The sequence below is a fragment of the Aythya fuligula genome, chromosome 17 (assembly GCF_009819795.1).
Source record: "Aythya fuligula isolate bAytFul2 chromosome 17, bAytFul2.pri, whole genome shotgun sequence".
NCBI classification, from domain to species: Eukaryota; Metazoa; Chordata; class Aves; order Anseriformes; family Anatidae; genus Aythya; species Aythya fuligula.
Genome location: NC_045575.1, coordinates 5,186,443 through 5,199,112, shown reverse-complemented (window position 1 = coordinate 5,199,112; position 12,670 = coordinate 5,186,443). Strand labels below are relative to the sequence as shown.

The 12,670-nt window shown below is 63.2% G+C and overlaps 2 protein-coding genes across 2 annotated transcripts; both read left to right on the top strand.

Annotated features, from left to right (window-relative positions):
- The first annotated feature begins 93 nt into the window (after positions 1 to 93).
- On the top strand, positions 94 to 2,780 carry TCN2 (transcobalamin 2). Its single transcript, XM_032198991.1, has 10 exons — positions 94 to 259; positions 609 to 792; positions 878 to 940; positions 1,013 to 1,161; positions 1,273 to 1,434; positions 1,522 to 1,697; positions 1,848 to 2,022; positions 2,106 to 2,298; positions 2,425 to 2,546; positions 2,653 to 2,780. The coding sequence occupies exons 1-10, from the start codon at positions 205 to 207 to the stop codon at positions 2,712 to 2,714; spliced, it is 1,341 nt and encodes a 446-aa protein (XP_032054882.1). The 5' UTR covers positions 94 to 204; the 3' UTR covers positions 2,715 to 2,780.
- Positions 2,781 to 3,493: 713 nt separating this feature from the next.
- Positions 3,494 to 5,753, top strand: SLC35E4 (solute carrier family 35 member E4). Its single transcript, XM_032199019.1, has 2 exons — positions 3,494 to 4,290; positions 5,215 to 5,753. The coding sequence occupies exons 1-2, from the start codon at positions 3,696 to 3,698 to the stop codon at positions 5,640 to 5,642; spliced, it is 1,023 nt and encodes a 340-aa protein (XP_032054910.1). The 5' UTR covers positions 3,494 to 3,695; the 3' UTR covers positions 5,643 to 5,753.
- Positions 5,754 to 12,670: the final 6,917 nt, after the last annotated feature.

Genomic DNA, 12,670 nt, shown 5'->3' with positions numbered 1-12,670 from the left:
CCCGGACCCTCCGCCCGTCCCCCCCCGCCCCGTTCCGCCCCCTCCATCCCCGTCCCCGCCCCGTGCCCTCCCGGTGCCGCCCGGTGCCGGCCGCCCCCCGCCTGCCGCTGCCCGGGGCGCGTCGCCCTGCGCGTCCTGCCCCGCTCCACACCCGGCTCCGGGCAAAGTCCCCCCCCCCCGCAGCCCTGCCGGGCCCCCTCCGCGATGTGGCTGCTCCTCGTCCTGCTGCCGGTGGCCGTGCTCCCCGCCCGGGGCTGCCGTGAGTAAAACGGGGACCCCCGGCTGGACACGGGGACCCCCGGCTGGATACGGGGACCCCCGGCTGGATACGGGGACCCCCGGCCGGACACGGGGACCCCCCCCTTTTCCACGGGTTGGGTTGCGGGTGGCACCAGGCTGGGCCCCCCCTTTTCCCATTTCCTTTGGCTTTGCCTCCTTCCCAGCTCTTTGGTGACTTTTGGGGGCGCACAGTGGGGTGGGGGTGTCCCGGTGGGGAGCGCGTCCCCATGGCCACGCTGCGTCCCCCGGAAAGGATGGAGATGGGTTGGGGGCTCGCAGCTGTCACCGCTGCCATCCTCACGCCTCGGGGGTCCCCCCCATGGGGATAGGGGCGCCGGAGGAGGCGGCGGTGAGGGTGCTGAGCGCACGGCTGCTGGGGCTGGCGGAGGAGCCGGGGCTGGACGCTGACCCCGGTGTCTACGTGGGTCTGCGCCTCGCTGGGGACCACGACCTGCACGCCGAGCGGCGCTACCTGGAGCGGCTGCAGGATGCCTTCCAGGGACGCTACGGCCGGTAGGTCCCCTGAGACCCCCGTGTGTCACAAGGGGATGTTCGCTGACCCCCCTTTCTGGTCCCACTTGTGCCGAATCCCTTGCAGGAGCCTGGGTTCGGACAGCCACTCGTCCCATGGTCATCGCCACCGGGATGCCAAGCACAGCAAGTAGGTGATGGGGTTGGGGACGGGGACAGCGTGGGTCCCTCTGCTCCCCAACGCCGACCCCGCTGCTTGTAGGGACACCAGGGCGGCATCGCAGTGGCCGGAGACGGGGCGGCTGGCGCTGTACCTGCTGGGGCTTCGAGCCTCCTGCCCCCCGCCGGACCCCGGTCCTCAGCGATTCCTGGTGACGTGGCTCAAGTACTACCTGGAGAAGGACTGGGCAGGTGGGGATGGCCCCGCAGGGTGGCCCCGGTGGTCACCCAGCTGGGCGCTAGCATCCCTGGCTCCGGCAGGGCCACCAGCTGGCCCCGGTGACAGTGGTGCCCCGTCCCCAGGTTCCCGACGGCACGGCCACCCCCTCACCAGTTACTACCAGTATAGCCTGGGCGTGCTGGCGCTGTGTGTCCACGGCAAGCGGGTGCGCGAGGAGGTAATCCAGCGGCTGCTGGTGGCCGAGCAGCACCGGCGGTTCCGGCACGCGGGCAGCAGTGCCGTGGGTAAGGGGCTGCGGGACCCTTGGGGACCTAGGAGGACACACCGGGGTGGGTGTGCGGCACCCAGGGTGACACGGGGCATCCCCGCAGACACGGAGGCGGTGGCGGCGCTGGCCTTTGCCTGCCTGGAGCGGGAGCAGCTCGTCAGGTCCAGGCTGGCGGCGGAGCTGCGGGCAGCCGTGCGTGGCATCAGGGCAAGGTTTGTGGCGGCGCAGAGCGAGGACGGCTTCATCGGCAACGTCTTCAGCACCCCCTTGGCCATGCAGGTGGGCGCGGGTGCAGGTGCATGTGCGAGCTCAGGAGCATGGGTGCCTGCGGGCACGTGCAGGGTGCAGGTGTGGGTGCAGGTTTATGGCACCACAGCAGCACCGTGCCCATGTCACTGTGCCCTGAGCCCTTCCTCCCTCTCCTCCCAGGTCTTCATCGCCACTGACAAGTGCAGGACGCATACGGCGTACGGCCGGGCCATGGCCGCGCTGCTGCAGCGCCTGGACGCCTTCACCAGCGCCGCGGCCATGGCCCAGGCACTGCCTGTGCTGCACGGCCGCAGCTACCTGGACATCGCCTCCATGCAGTGCAAGGAGGAGCCTGGTAGGAGCTGGGGACAAGGTGGGGACAAGGGGGCTGGCACCGGGCTGGCACCAATGCCACCGTGGTGGCTGTCCTTGTCACAGACACGCTGAAACCCCTCGCCATCGAGCCGCTGCCCGTGGGGCCGGGGAACATGATGGTGCGGCTGGTGGTGGAGTGCCCGGTGGCACAGTGTCCCCAGCACCTGCTCTACGACCTCCCGGTGCCCGTGCCCACCGGTGCCTCCCTCCTGGACCTGCTCGGGGCAGCCCCAGCGCAGGGACCCCAAAATTTCACGTGCGTAACCCCCATGTGCCAAGGGGGGACCCAGATCCTAGCAGGGGGCTGCCACCCTGTCCCCTCCTGCTGCATCTCTTGGCACCCTTGAGACCCCGAGGCCCCTCACTCCCCTCTACCCCCCAGGTTTGAGACCCAGGACACCCCCCAGGGCCCCTTCCTGACCTCGGTGCTGGGCCTGGCAGCGCAGCCGCAGGAGCGGCACTACTGGCAGCTGCTGGGCGGCCTCGGCAGCAGCCTGCAGATGGGTGAGTGAGTGCCTGGGGGGGTTGAGTGAGTGCCTGGGGGGGTTGTGGGGTTGTGGCTCTGTCTTCCTGACCACACCGCCACCCCGGCCGTGTCCTCTCTCCGCAGGCGTTGCTGACTACAGACCAGAGGACGGGGAGACCGTCATCCTGCGCCTGAGCAAGTGGTAGGTGGGGGGGGGACCCCGCTGCTGCCCCAGCTGATGGGGGCGATGACAATGAAACTCTGCAGCATCCCCCGGGCTGTGCTGTGCTTTCTCTGTGCGCCGGCGAGGGTGAGGATGGGGTCAGTGGGATGGGCGCACCCGGGCTCCCTGCTTGGGCACCGGCAGCTCCTCGGTGCTGTCCCCCGCTCTGGTGGCTGACAGCCCCTGTTTTTGGGGTGCGCAGTGCCCCCGAGGGTGCTTGTGGGGCAGCCTGAAGCCGGGAGCAGCGGGACAAGGCACGAGGAGGGAGAGTCCCCTCCACGCACCTCCTGATTTTAGACGCTGGGGGTGACAACATCACCCCCCACCCCAGGGGCTGGGGGCAATGGCATCGGTGGGGACCGCGGTGGCCCCAGCGCGAGGACCGGTGCCAGGGCAGTTCCATCTGAAACGTGCGTGGAAACCCCGTGAGATTTAATCCCCTCCTAAAACGAGACCAGGGCGGGGGCAGCTGGCGGGGAGCAGTGCCAGGGCAGGCGGTGCGCTGGGCGGGGATGCCGGTGCCCGTGCCAGGCCCGGTGAGCGATGGCGCCCGCCCCGGCGTGAGTCAGCCGGGGACACTGACGCAGCCCCACCGTCACCATGGAGGCCGCCCGTGCTCCCACCGCCTCCGGTCCTCCGGCTGCGGGCGGCTCCGGGGGGGAACACGCAGCCGCTGCCGCCGGTTCCCAGCTCGGTTCCCGGCTCGCCGTGCCGCTCCTCTGGTTTTCCGCAGGCCCGCACTGCCGGCCGCGGTGACGTGCGGCGGCCCGGTGGGGAGGAGCCTCGCTGCCTTCGCTCCCCGCCATCAAACTTTCCTCTCTCCTTGGTGCCGGCGCCGCTTGCACATGGCACCCCTTGGCTGACCCCTCCGTGGGCCCACCCTGGGCAGGTGACGCCGACGCCGACGCCGGGAGGAGCCGGGGACGCCGCACGCACCGGCACGGCCGGCGTGGCAGCGGTGCCCATGTGCCCGCGGTGCCCCGGCGGTGATGAAGCAGCGATGACGGCCACCGGCGGGACCCTCCAGCCCCGCAGACCTGAGCCGGGGTGGCAGCTGTCGGGGCCGCCTCTGCCGCTGGCCCTCACCGTGCTGGCCTGGCTGGGCACCGGCACTGCCCTGGCCGGCCTCAACAAATGGATTTTCGCCGCCCACGGCTTCCGCTACCCGCTGCTGCTGTCGTCCCTGCACATGCTGGCGGCAGTGGCGCTGGGGTATCCGCTGGGGTGGGCACGGGGCCCGCTGCCATCCGTCCGTCCCCGGGCCAGGATCTACCTGCTGAGCCTCACCTTCTGCGGCAGCGTGGCCCTGGGCAACCTGGGTCTGAGCCTGGTGCCGCTGGACGCGGCGCAAGCAGTGCACGCCACCGCCCCGCTCGCCACCCTGCTGCTGTCGGCGCTGCTGCGGGGCCGCCGGCACCACCCGCTGCAGTACGCGGCCATGGGGCCCGTCTGCGCCGGGGCCGCCTGCAGCATCGCCGGTGGCGTCCACTTCCACCAGCCCGGCGGCTGCGTCCTCCTCGCCGCCACCATCCTGCGCGCCCTCAAGTCGCTGCAGCAGAGTAAGTGCCGCCCGCGTGCCCCCGGGGTGTCCCCGTGCTGGTGGCAGTGCTGCGCCCAGGAGGTGCCACCAGCACCACGACCATTGTGGCGCTCTGGTCCCCTCTGCCACCCTTGATACCGGTGCCACCGCTGCTTCTGGGGTGGGGGATGTACCTGTCACTGTCCCCTGTCCTAGCCTGGTGACACCGAGGTGTCCGCTCACTCCAATGTCACCATCCTGTCCCTGCTCACCCCCTGGCTTCCTGCCCTGGGGGCTGTCCCGCGATCCTGGCCCGAGGTGACCCTGGTTTGTTGGCAAGGAGCAAACACATTGGTGTCCCCGCGGTGGCACACCAGCCAGCTCCAGGGACACTGCGGGGTGGTGGCAGTGCCTTTGGCTGGCACAGAGGCACACACTGCTCCCCTCTGTCCCTGTCCCGTCCCCATGGGGTGGCCGGGTCCGCAGCCCCTACAAATCCCCCTGCTGGGTGGCATCATCCCTGTGCACCGAGCGGCATCGTCCCCACACGGGGCCCCTGGGCGCTGTGGGAGCAGCGGGGCCACCCGGGCCGCGATGTCCTTGGCAGCAGCAGAGAGGAGCCGTCTGGCCCCGAGCTCACTTGTTTTTCGGCTGGGAAGGGAGCGTTTCCTCCGCCGCGGCAGCCGGAGCCTGTGACTCACGCAGGCACCGCAGGGTCGGGCACTATCGTCAGGACGAGCGCTGGGCACGTGCTGTGACGTCCCTGCGGTCCCCGGGCTGGGGGACACCCCAGGACCCTGTGAGCTGCCTCAGCAGGGCCAGGAGCAGCCCCTTTTTCTCCCCGTCCCCACAGATGGGGCTGCTCCCCACATCCCCCTTTGCTGCGATTTTTGGGATTTCTTTCGGGATTTCTTTCAGCACTGGGCAGAGAGCTCCTGCTGACTGTCCCCCCCCCTGTCCCCAGGCCTGCTGCTGCAGGAGGACCGGCTGGACGCTGTCTCCCTGCTCTGCCTCACCGCCCTGCCCAGCTTCTGGCTCCTTTTCGGGGCGGCCGTGGCGCTGGAGGTGGCCCCGGCCTGGGAAGGCGTCCTGCGCTACGATGGCTCCCTCTGGGGCTGCATCCTCCTCAGCTGCCTTGGCTCCGTCCTCTACAACCTGGCCAGCTTCTGTGTCCTCTCCCTCACCTCCGCCCTCACCATCCACCTCCTGGGCAACCTCACCGTGGTGGGCAACCTCCTGCTCTCCCGCCTGCTCTTCGGCAGCCACCTGAGCGGGCTCAGCTACCTGGGCATCGGGCTGACGCTGGCCGGGATGTTCATGTACCACCAGCCGCAGCTCGTCGCGAGGCGCTGGGCAGCGTGGCCGGGCCGTGCCCCCCGCAGGCGCGAGTAGGGCTGGGGTGGCCACGGGGACGGCGGCGAGCACTGGGCACAGCCCTGTGCGTGTGTGCCAGTGGGCACGGCCCTGCGTGCACACGTATGTGCTGGTGTGCGTGGCACGGTGCACGTGTGTGCGTGCTGTATGCGTGGCTCCGTGTGCACATCTGTTGGTGTGCATGGTACTGGGCATGCATACGCCTGCTGCTGCTGCTCAGAGCACTGAACGCACGTGTGTGTGCACAGCTCTGTGTGTGTACGTGTGTGCCGGTGCGCACAGGCCCTTTGTGCACGCGTGTGCTGGTGTGCACGGCTCTGCACACACACATTTCTGCTGGCGCGCATGGTCACGTGCAGACCGAAGTGCTGGTGTGCAGAGCTCTGGGTGTGCACGTGTGCGCCGCAGTGCGCAGGGTCTGTGTGTGCAAGGGGGTGTCTGTGTGCATGGGGAAAGTGCGTGCAGGTGTGCAATGGCTCTGCAAGAGTGAGTGGATCTCTGGCGTGTGTGCAGGGAGCACGTGAGTGTTGGTGCGTAAAGGCTCTGCGTGTGCAAGCAGGTCTCACACGTGTAGGTGTGTGTGTGCTGGTGGGTGCAGGCTCTGCACGTGTGAGTGGCTCTCTCTGCACGGCTCTGTGCACGGGGCACGTGTGTGTCGCTGTGTACAGGCACGGGGGCACAAGTGCATGTGCAGAGCCTTGTGCGTGTGCGTGTGTGCACAGCCTCCGTGTGCAAGCACCTCCCCATGCACAGCAGATGTATGCGTGTGTGTGCATCACTACTGAGCTCTGCTGGGTGGAGTAAGCCCGGTGCACACGTGGGGCACGTGCACGCACGCCTCGTGCCCCCTGCACGAAGGACGGAGCGCGCCGGACCCTCGTGGTGCTGCGTGGCGGCGTGGTGCCGGTGTCCCCAGCGGGCGTTACGCTCCTCCAGGGCTCACCGGCCTCTGACGGAGCAGTGGCACAGCACGTGCAAAGCACGTGAGCGCCAGCCCAGCTGCGTGCACACCGGGCACGGCTGCACACCCGCGGGTGCTCTGCCGTAGGAGCGCGGTCTGGCTCTGGTGGCACTCGTCCTGAAATAAAGCTCTATTTTTGTTGTACTCCTACCGTGGCTTCTGTGGTGACTTCGCACCTGGAACCGGCTGGGCGCCCCAGCTCCCAGGGGACGCCGTGCCCACAGGCTTCACCCTGCCCCCGGGGGCCAAGAGCACCACCCCAGCCCTTTTCCAGCCCCGTGACTCACCTCGGCCTCACCGCCAGCACAGCCCCTGCTCTTGCCAAGAGCTCAGCAGCCACAAGCCGTGCCCATTCCTCTGCCTGTTTGCTTTTAGGGTTCAGATTTCAGAGGTTTTCCCCTAGCAGGAAGGACTGGAAGGCATTTTGGGTTTGCTTCTGAAGGGCAAGCCATGCTGCGGCCCCCGGGATGAGGCTGGGCAAAGCTCCCAGCTCGGTGTCCCCAGGACCTGGCAGCTGTGCTGTCCCCTGCCAGGGGATGGAGGAGCGGGGCTGGCACCCACGCCACTGCCTGGATCCTGCTGAACCCATCCTTTTGCCTTGTTTGCCCTCTTTTTAGCGCTTTGTATGCTGGCCTGGTCCCAGAGAGGGGCTGGCTCCAGGCTGGGCACAGGGATCCCATGGGTTGCTGTGTGCTGGAGGGGCTATGCTGCCTGTACAGGGCCTGGCCTGGTTCCTGTCCCCCTCTCCGGGTATTTCAGGCCATGATCTCATCCCGGTGGCATTCCCCAGTACCAGCTGCTTGGGTGTCCCAAAGGGGCACGGTCAGGTGGCAGCTCCTCCTCTCTGAGCTCTGAAACTGCTCCCCAAATCTCCCTGGACAAGCACCGGCTGAGCAAGGACAGCCCTCCCTCGCATGCTGCCTTGTGCTCCTAACCCCACTGCAATCCTAACGAGGTGTCAGAGCCGTCCTGGCTCTGCAGCTGAAATTATGGCAGGGGCGTTTTCAGGGCAGGCGTTAAGAAACACGTCCTGCCTGGCAGCACAGCATAACCAGGTAAATGCCACGTGGGGAGCAGCGTCTGCACTGGAGAGCAACATCTGGGGACGTCCAAGACTGGTTGGAGACCTTGAGACGGGCAGGCTGACCCTCAGGGCTCCCCCCTCCAGCGTGACATTTTCTGGTTCAGCACCCAAAAAGACTCCGGGATTCACTGTGAAGCATCTCACTGGGCTCTCACCGTGGCACGGGGGCTCCCTGCTCTGCTTGGCAGGGGGGAGCAGATGATCTTGAAGGCCCCTTCCAACCCAAACCGTTCCGTGGCTCCGTGTATGCACCGGGCTGTCGGCTGCCTGTAGCTGAGTCTGTAACAGGAGAAACTGCAGGAGCACGAGGACATCTTGTAAACTGTATTTTGATATATCAAAATAAGACATATCTGTACTTTTTCCTCTGCCTCTTCTGAAAAAAACAGCCGGGGGAATCAGGAGGAGGAAGAGGAGGGTTCAGGACTTCAGGCTCTCCCAGCGCTGGAGTCTGCACGCTTCCCGGCCTCTCTGCAATGCAGCAGATGACCGGAATTGGGGTTGTTGTGTCAAAACCCAGAGAAGTATCTCAGGAAGAGCAAACATTGGTCCCATTCCAAGTATCCTGAGCCGCAGCTAGTTTCTGTCCTGCTTTATAGGCATGGTTTGTGCTGGAACGAAACACTCGGCATGTGACGCTTCACTTCATACTTACCAACGGGACCCCGACACAAGCGATGCGAGGAACCCGGCTGCATTTACAGCAAGCACCAAAGCTTCTGTTCACATCTCCACACCTTTAGCAGCACAGCCTCCACGCCACAACCCTGTTGGATATCAAGAATTTATTTCAGAGCTCTGGTGCAAATCCACGTTTTGCTTCCCCTCGGTTCCCGGGCAAGCTGTCCCAGCAGCCAGGCTGCGCTCAGCACAGCAGCACATCCTCATTTTGGGCTTGTAAACATTGGGTATCACCCCAAACCGTGGGGATGTGGGAGCTCCTCAAAGTTGTTGGGGGCTGCGGGACCCCCTCATGCAGGCGAGGGGTGGTGGGACCTCCTAGTACTGTCCCGGAGGTTGTGGGACCCCCTCACACACACCCACCCGTGCCAGCCCAGGTCCCCTTCCTCGCACCCCAAAACAGACCCGGGGGGCATCGCTTGCACCCCGTTTCATGTGACACCATGCCCGAAGCTGCTTTGTAGGCTCAGACATCGAGGTGGGAGGCCACGGCCCCCGCAGCTCCCTGCCCAAATCATCCAGCTGCCGTGCCCTGCTGCTCCTGGAGAAGAAAGTGACGGCCTCCACCCTGCCCCAGCCCTGGGTTGTTGCCCCTCACTTGGCTGTGTTTGGGGTGCTGTGTTGTGGAAAAGCACAGGGAGTTCCCCTCCCTTGGCAGCAAGACCCGCAGATGACTCGAGGCTGGAGGAATGTCTTGGGCAAACGCTTTGGTCTCAGTTCCTCGGAACCATGAAATCATCACTTTGGACCTTAAATCTTCAGCCTGCTGGGTCCGGATGCAGATGCCCGGGACTTGTCAAAGTCTCTGCTGGGGATTGTCCATGGGGAGGGCGAGAACCAAACGCCTGGGGGTGTTATCATGGGGGGGAAGGCCTCGGTTCTCAGGCAGCCTTCAGCATGATCTTTGCAGGTCAGCGGTGTTTTGGAGTCGTGAGCGACAGACCTTGTCGGTCAGACTTCACCTGCACTTCGATGTCATTCCTAAAATAGCTAAATGTTGAGAAACGGGTGAAGCGCTGACACGTGGCCTCCCAGGAACGGGGATGAGTCAAAGGTTTTGCAAGATTTCAGCAGCCTGATTGCTCCTTTAGTGCCTCCCACTCCAAGCCCCGCAGTAATGGGTTCATTAGCTGTACCCTCTCCTGCAGGACCAGGGGGATGCATCCAGAATTAGGATTTAGGGTGTCATCAGAGAGAGCTGGGCAGTCACACATTGATGAGTCCTCTTCAGCTCTCCTCTCGCCTCCTGTGCACAGGCTTTTTGCCCTTGGGACCCATCAAGCACCACCCGAGTCCTCTCCCCTCACCTTACTGCAGCTGTGCCAGGGCACTTTGCCTTCCTGCTCTGGCCAGAAAGCCCAAGCATCGTGATTTCAGCAGTTCCTTGGTTTAGACCAATGTTTTATAAACCAGGGCTGTAAAGTCCACCCTATTGCTGCGAGTGCTTGCAGGATAAATTTATGGTGTGTGAGTTGCAGGGAACTTTCCTTGAAAAAACGTCTAGCCCACTTGTTTTCAAGACTTGCGGTGGAGGAGATGCTACAGTCTCAAGGTGCCTTGTTTTTTTTTTTTTTTTTTTTTTTCAGTCAGATTCCTGCATTGCAGTGTTGGGATTTTCTTAACATAAACCTTTTTTTTTGCTTCAGATGAAGCAGAGCGATTTTTTTAATGTTTCCCGGTGGCCCTGAGGGAATAATTGGATGCTGGAATATTGCTGTCACAGCCTCAGTCTCTTCCTCACTGAATTAGAAAATGCTCAGTACCTTCAAACTGTCCCCCTTGGCTGGGATTTCTAAGGAGAGTTTTCACAGGATCCAATGCAGCTGTACAGCCCTCTGGTGTCAGGGCAGCACACTTGGCAAGCTACAGTCCAGTGCCCCAAAATCTGGAGACATCAGTCCTTGATGATGAAACGTCTTCTCAGTTTGTTGTAAGGCTAGTTTTTAAAGAAACAACAAACTTTCCCCCTAATTTCTGGGTCCTGAAAATGGAGAGATCTTTTTCATCCTTCTTCCTTAGGAGAATTTCAGGTAATTCAGCCAGACTCAGCCACCCGAGTGGACAGACCCTTCCTTCTCGACCTCACTGGTGGGCACTCTGCCTCCTCCACGCTGCTGCCTGGACCCCACCCTGTACCAGCAGTGTGGTTAGCGGTGACATCCAGGTGGAAAGGAGAAATTCCCAGCAGAGGTAACCGCCTGGCAGCCCCGCGTCTGCAGCCTTTTCCCACTATGGAAAGGAAAATCTGGATCCGTGCTTCACCGTGACAGTCACCGGCTAGGACAGGCAGTAAATGTCTTCGGTCGTGCTCACTGCGGCTGGCTTTAGCACTGAAACCTAAGATGAGAGGTGTTGAGGTGAAAAGTAAGGAGGTGCCACCAGGCAAAGAGCACAGGGCAGTTTTAAAGGAGCCTGAGGTGCCCCGTGCTGGCCACCCCCAGGTTTCCCTTGTGGGAAGATGCTGGGAGGAACGGGCTGGTCTAGCCCTGAGTAAGGGCTTCTGGGTTTGGTCCAGCCACTCGTGGGTCACCACACAGCACTGCAGCTCTTCAGTGCCTGCCTGCATCCCCAGGGCAGGTGACAGGCTTGTGGAGCACGAGGAAAACAGAGCGAGGGGTCCCCAGGGGGCAGTGGAAGGAGAGCCCCTTCCCCACGTGCTGCTGGGCTGCTGCAGACCTCCTGGGGCAGCGTTTAATGACCCGACGGGAAGAAAAGTCCTTTTTTTTTATTTTAAACCTACTGTCTGGGCAAATTCTCCTCATGCACCCATTATTATTTATTTATTTTTTTTTTGCTTTAGGAGGAGCAGCGAATGATTGCAACCATCCATCCGTCTGTCCGTCCACCTCCGAAACATGTACTCAGTTTATGTACTCAGTTATTCTCCACAGGAGGAAGCAGCTGGGTGGGAAAAAAAAAGCCCACAAAGCAGCGTTAGCTGCTGCCTGCTGGCTGCGTGACGCCTGCTTTGCCTCCGAAGGGAAAGCAGAGCTCTTTGTGCCTTTGTTTTGCTCTTAGGTCTTCACAGGATTTCCTGTGCCCCTGCTGCTTCGTGGAGACAACTCCTGGATCCAACCTGTCCTCCTTCCTGAAGCCACCAGGAAGGCAAAGGGGTCAGCGTATCCTGCTGGAAATGGGAGCACGTGCCCTGCTCAGCAAAGCCTGGGCATCGCCACCGACAGCGTGGTGGGACCAGCTCCTTCCATCCCGGCTCTGCAAAGCCAGCAGCTGCAAAGGCCAGCAACCCCTCGCTGCCCGTTCCTGCTGTCCCCGCTGCCACCCAGAGGTCCTGTCCCTTGGCTATGAGATCTCCCCTTCTTCTGGTTTCGCTCCTGTTTGATGCCCCCAAGGCAGGACAGCCCCGCTGTTGCTCAGTCAGGCTGCTGCGTACGGACCAGCAGGTCGTAGGGAATTGGTTCAGGATGGATCTGAGATTTTTCTACGTTTTGGTTGAGAGGTTGGGATGACACAGGTTCAGTGACAGCTCCCACATTGGCCTGGTTTTGTTCCCGGCAGTGGTGTGTGATGCTGCAGGATGAGCTGGGCTGCCCTCAGCCTGCTCTGCAAGTCTGGGACGGCTCCAGTTACCCAAGGCCAGGAGCGAGCTGCAGTGCTCCACATCTTTTCCCTAGTTTAGAGGAGGTTTGGATGCGACCCACCGCTTCTCCATCATCCCCCTGCTGGTATGTTCCAAGAAGCCTTCTGTCCCTCAGGCAGGCTGCGCGCTTGGGGCGTGCAGGATGCGGCTGGCAGCCTCTCAGCAGTCCATCTCAATCCCTCCTCGAGGTCACGGCTGTCAGGAAGCCTGAGCCTGCATTTCTCAGAGAGCCACGTCCCGTTTCAAACGGAGCAATCAAGAGGCTCATCAGCTTCGGAAGGAAACAACATCCTTTTCAAGATGGATTTCATTGCCAGAACGCCTCGCAGGGAAGGCGGCAGCCTCTCGCCTCTCACGGGGGTCAGGGTTCAGCCCTGAAGTCCCCATTAGGCAGTGACAGCTCTCCACATCTCCAGGGCCCCTCTGCTGAGCTGTGCTGATGGGCAGGGGAAACATCCAGCCGAGGGCACGCCGCCCCCATTACCTGCCAGCCCTCCTGTGCCTCCTGCTCATCCTGCAGCAAGGCTGGGCTGGATCCAGTGTGGTCACAGGATCCCACCCACCAAATTAGAGAGCTGAAAGGTCTTCCTGATGAGCTCTGTGCTTTCGCTAGGGGCTGAAGGACAGCAGGGCTGGCAGGGACACATCCAGCCGACACCACAGAGCCCACACAGGGCTCTGATCCCACCTCGGCCCCGCTGCAGCCCTGTCGGAGCTGCAGG

Excerpts from the sequence above, each read along its gene's own strand:
- TCN2 (XM_032198991.1), top strand. The coding sequence starts at position 205 with ATGTGGCTGCTCCTCGTCCTGCTGCCGGTGGCCGTGCTCCCCGCCCGG. Across the intron at positions 1,162-1,272 it reads CCTGGAGAAGGACTGGGCAG|GTTCCCGACGGCACGGCCAC; the intron begins GTGGGGATGGCC and ends CCCCGTCCCCAG. Across the intron at positions 2,023-2,105 it reads GCAGTGCAAGGAGGAGCCTG|ACACGCTGAAACCCCTCGCC; the intron begins GTAGGAGCTGGG and ends TCCTTGTCACAG.
- SLC35E4 (XM_032199019.1), top strand. The coding sequence starts at position 3,696 with ATGTGCCCGCGGTGCCCCGGCGGTGATGAAGCAGCGATGACGGCCACC. Across the intron at positions 4,291-5,214 it reads CCTCAAGTCGCTGCAGCAGA|GCCTGCTGCTGCAGGAGGAC; the intron begins GTAAGTGCCGCC and ends CCCTGTCCCCAG.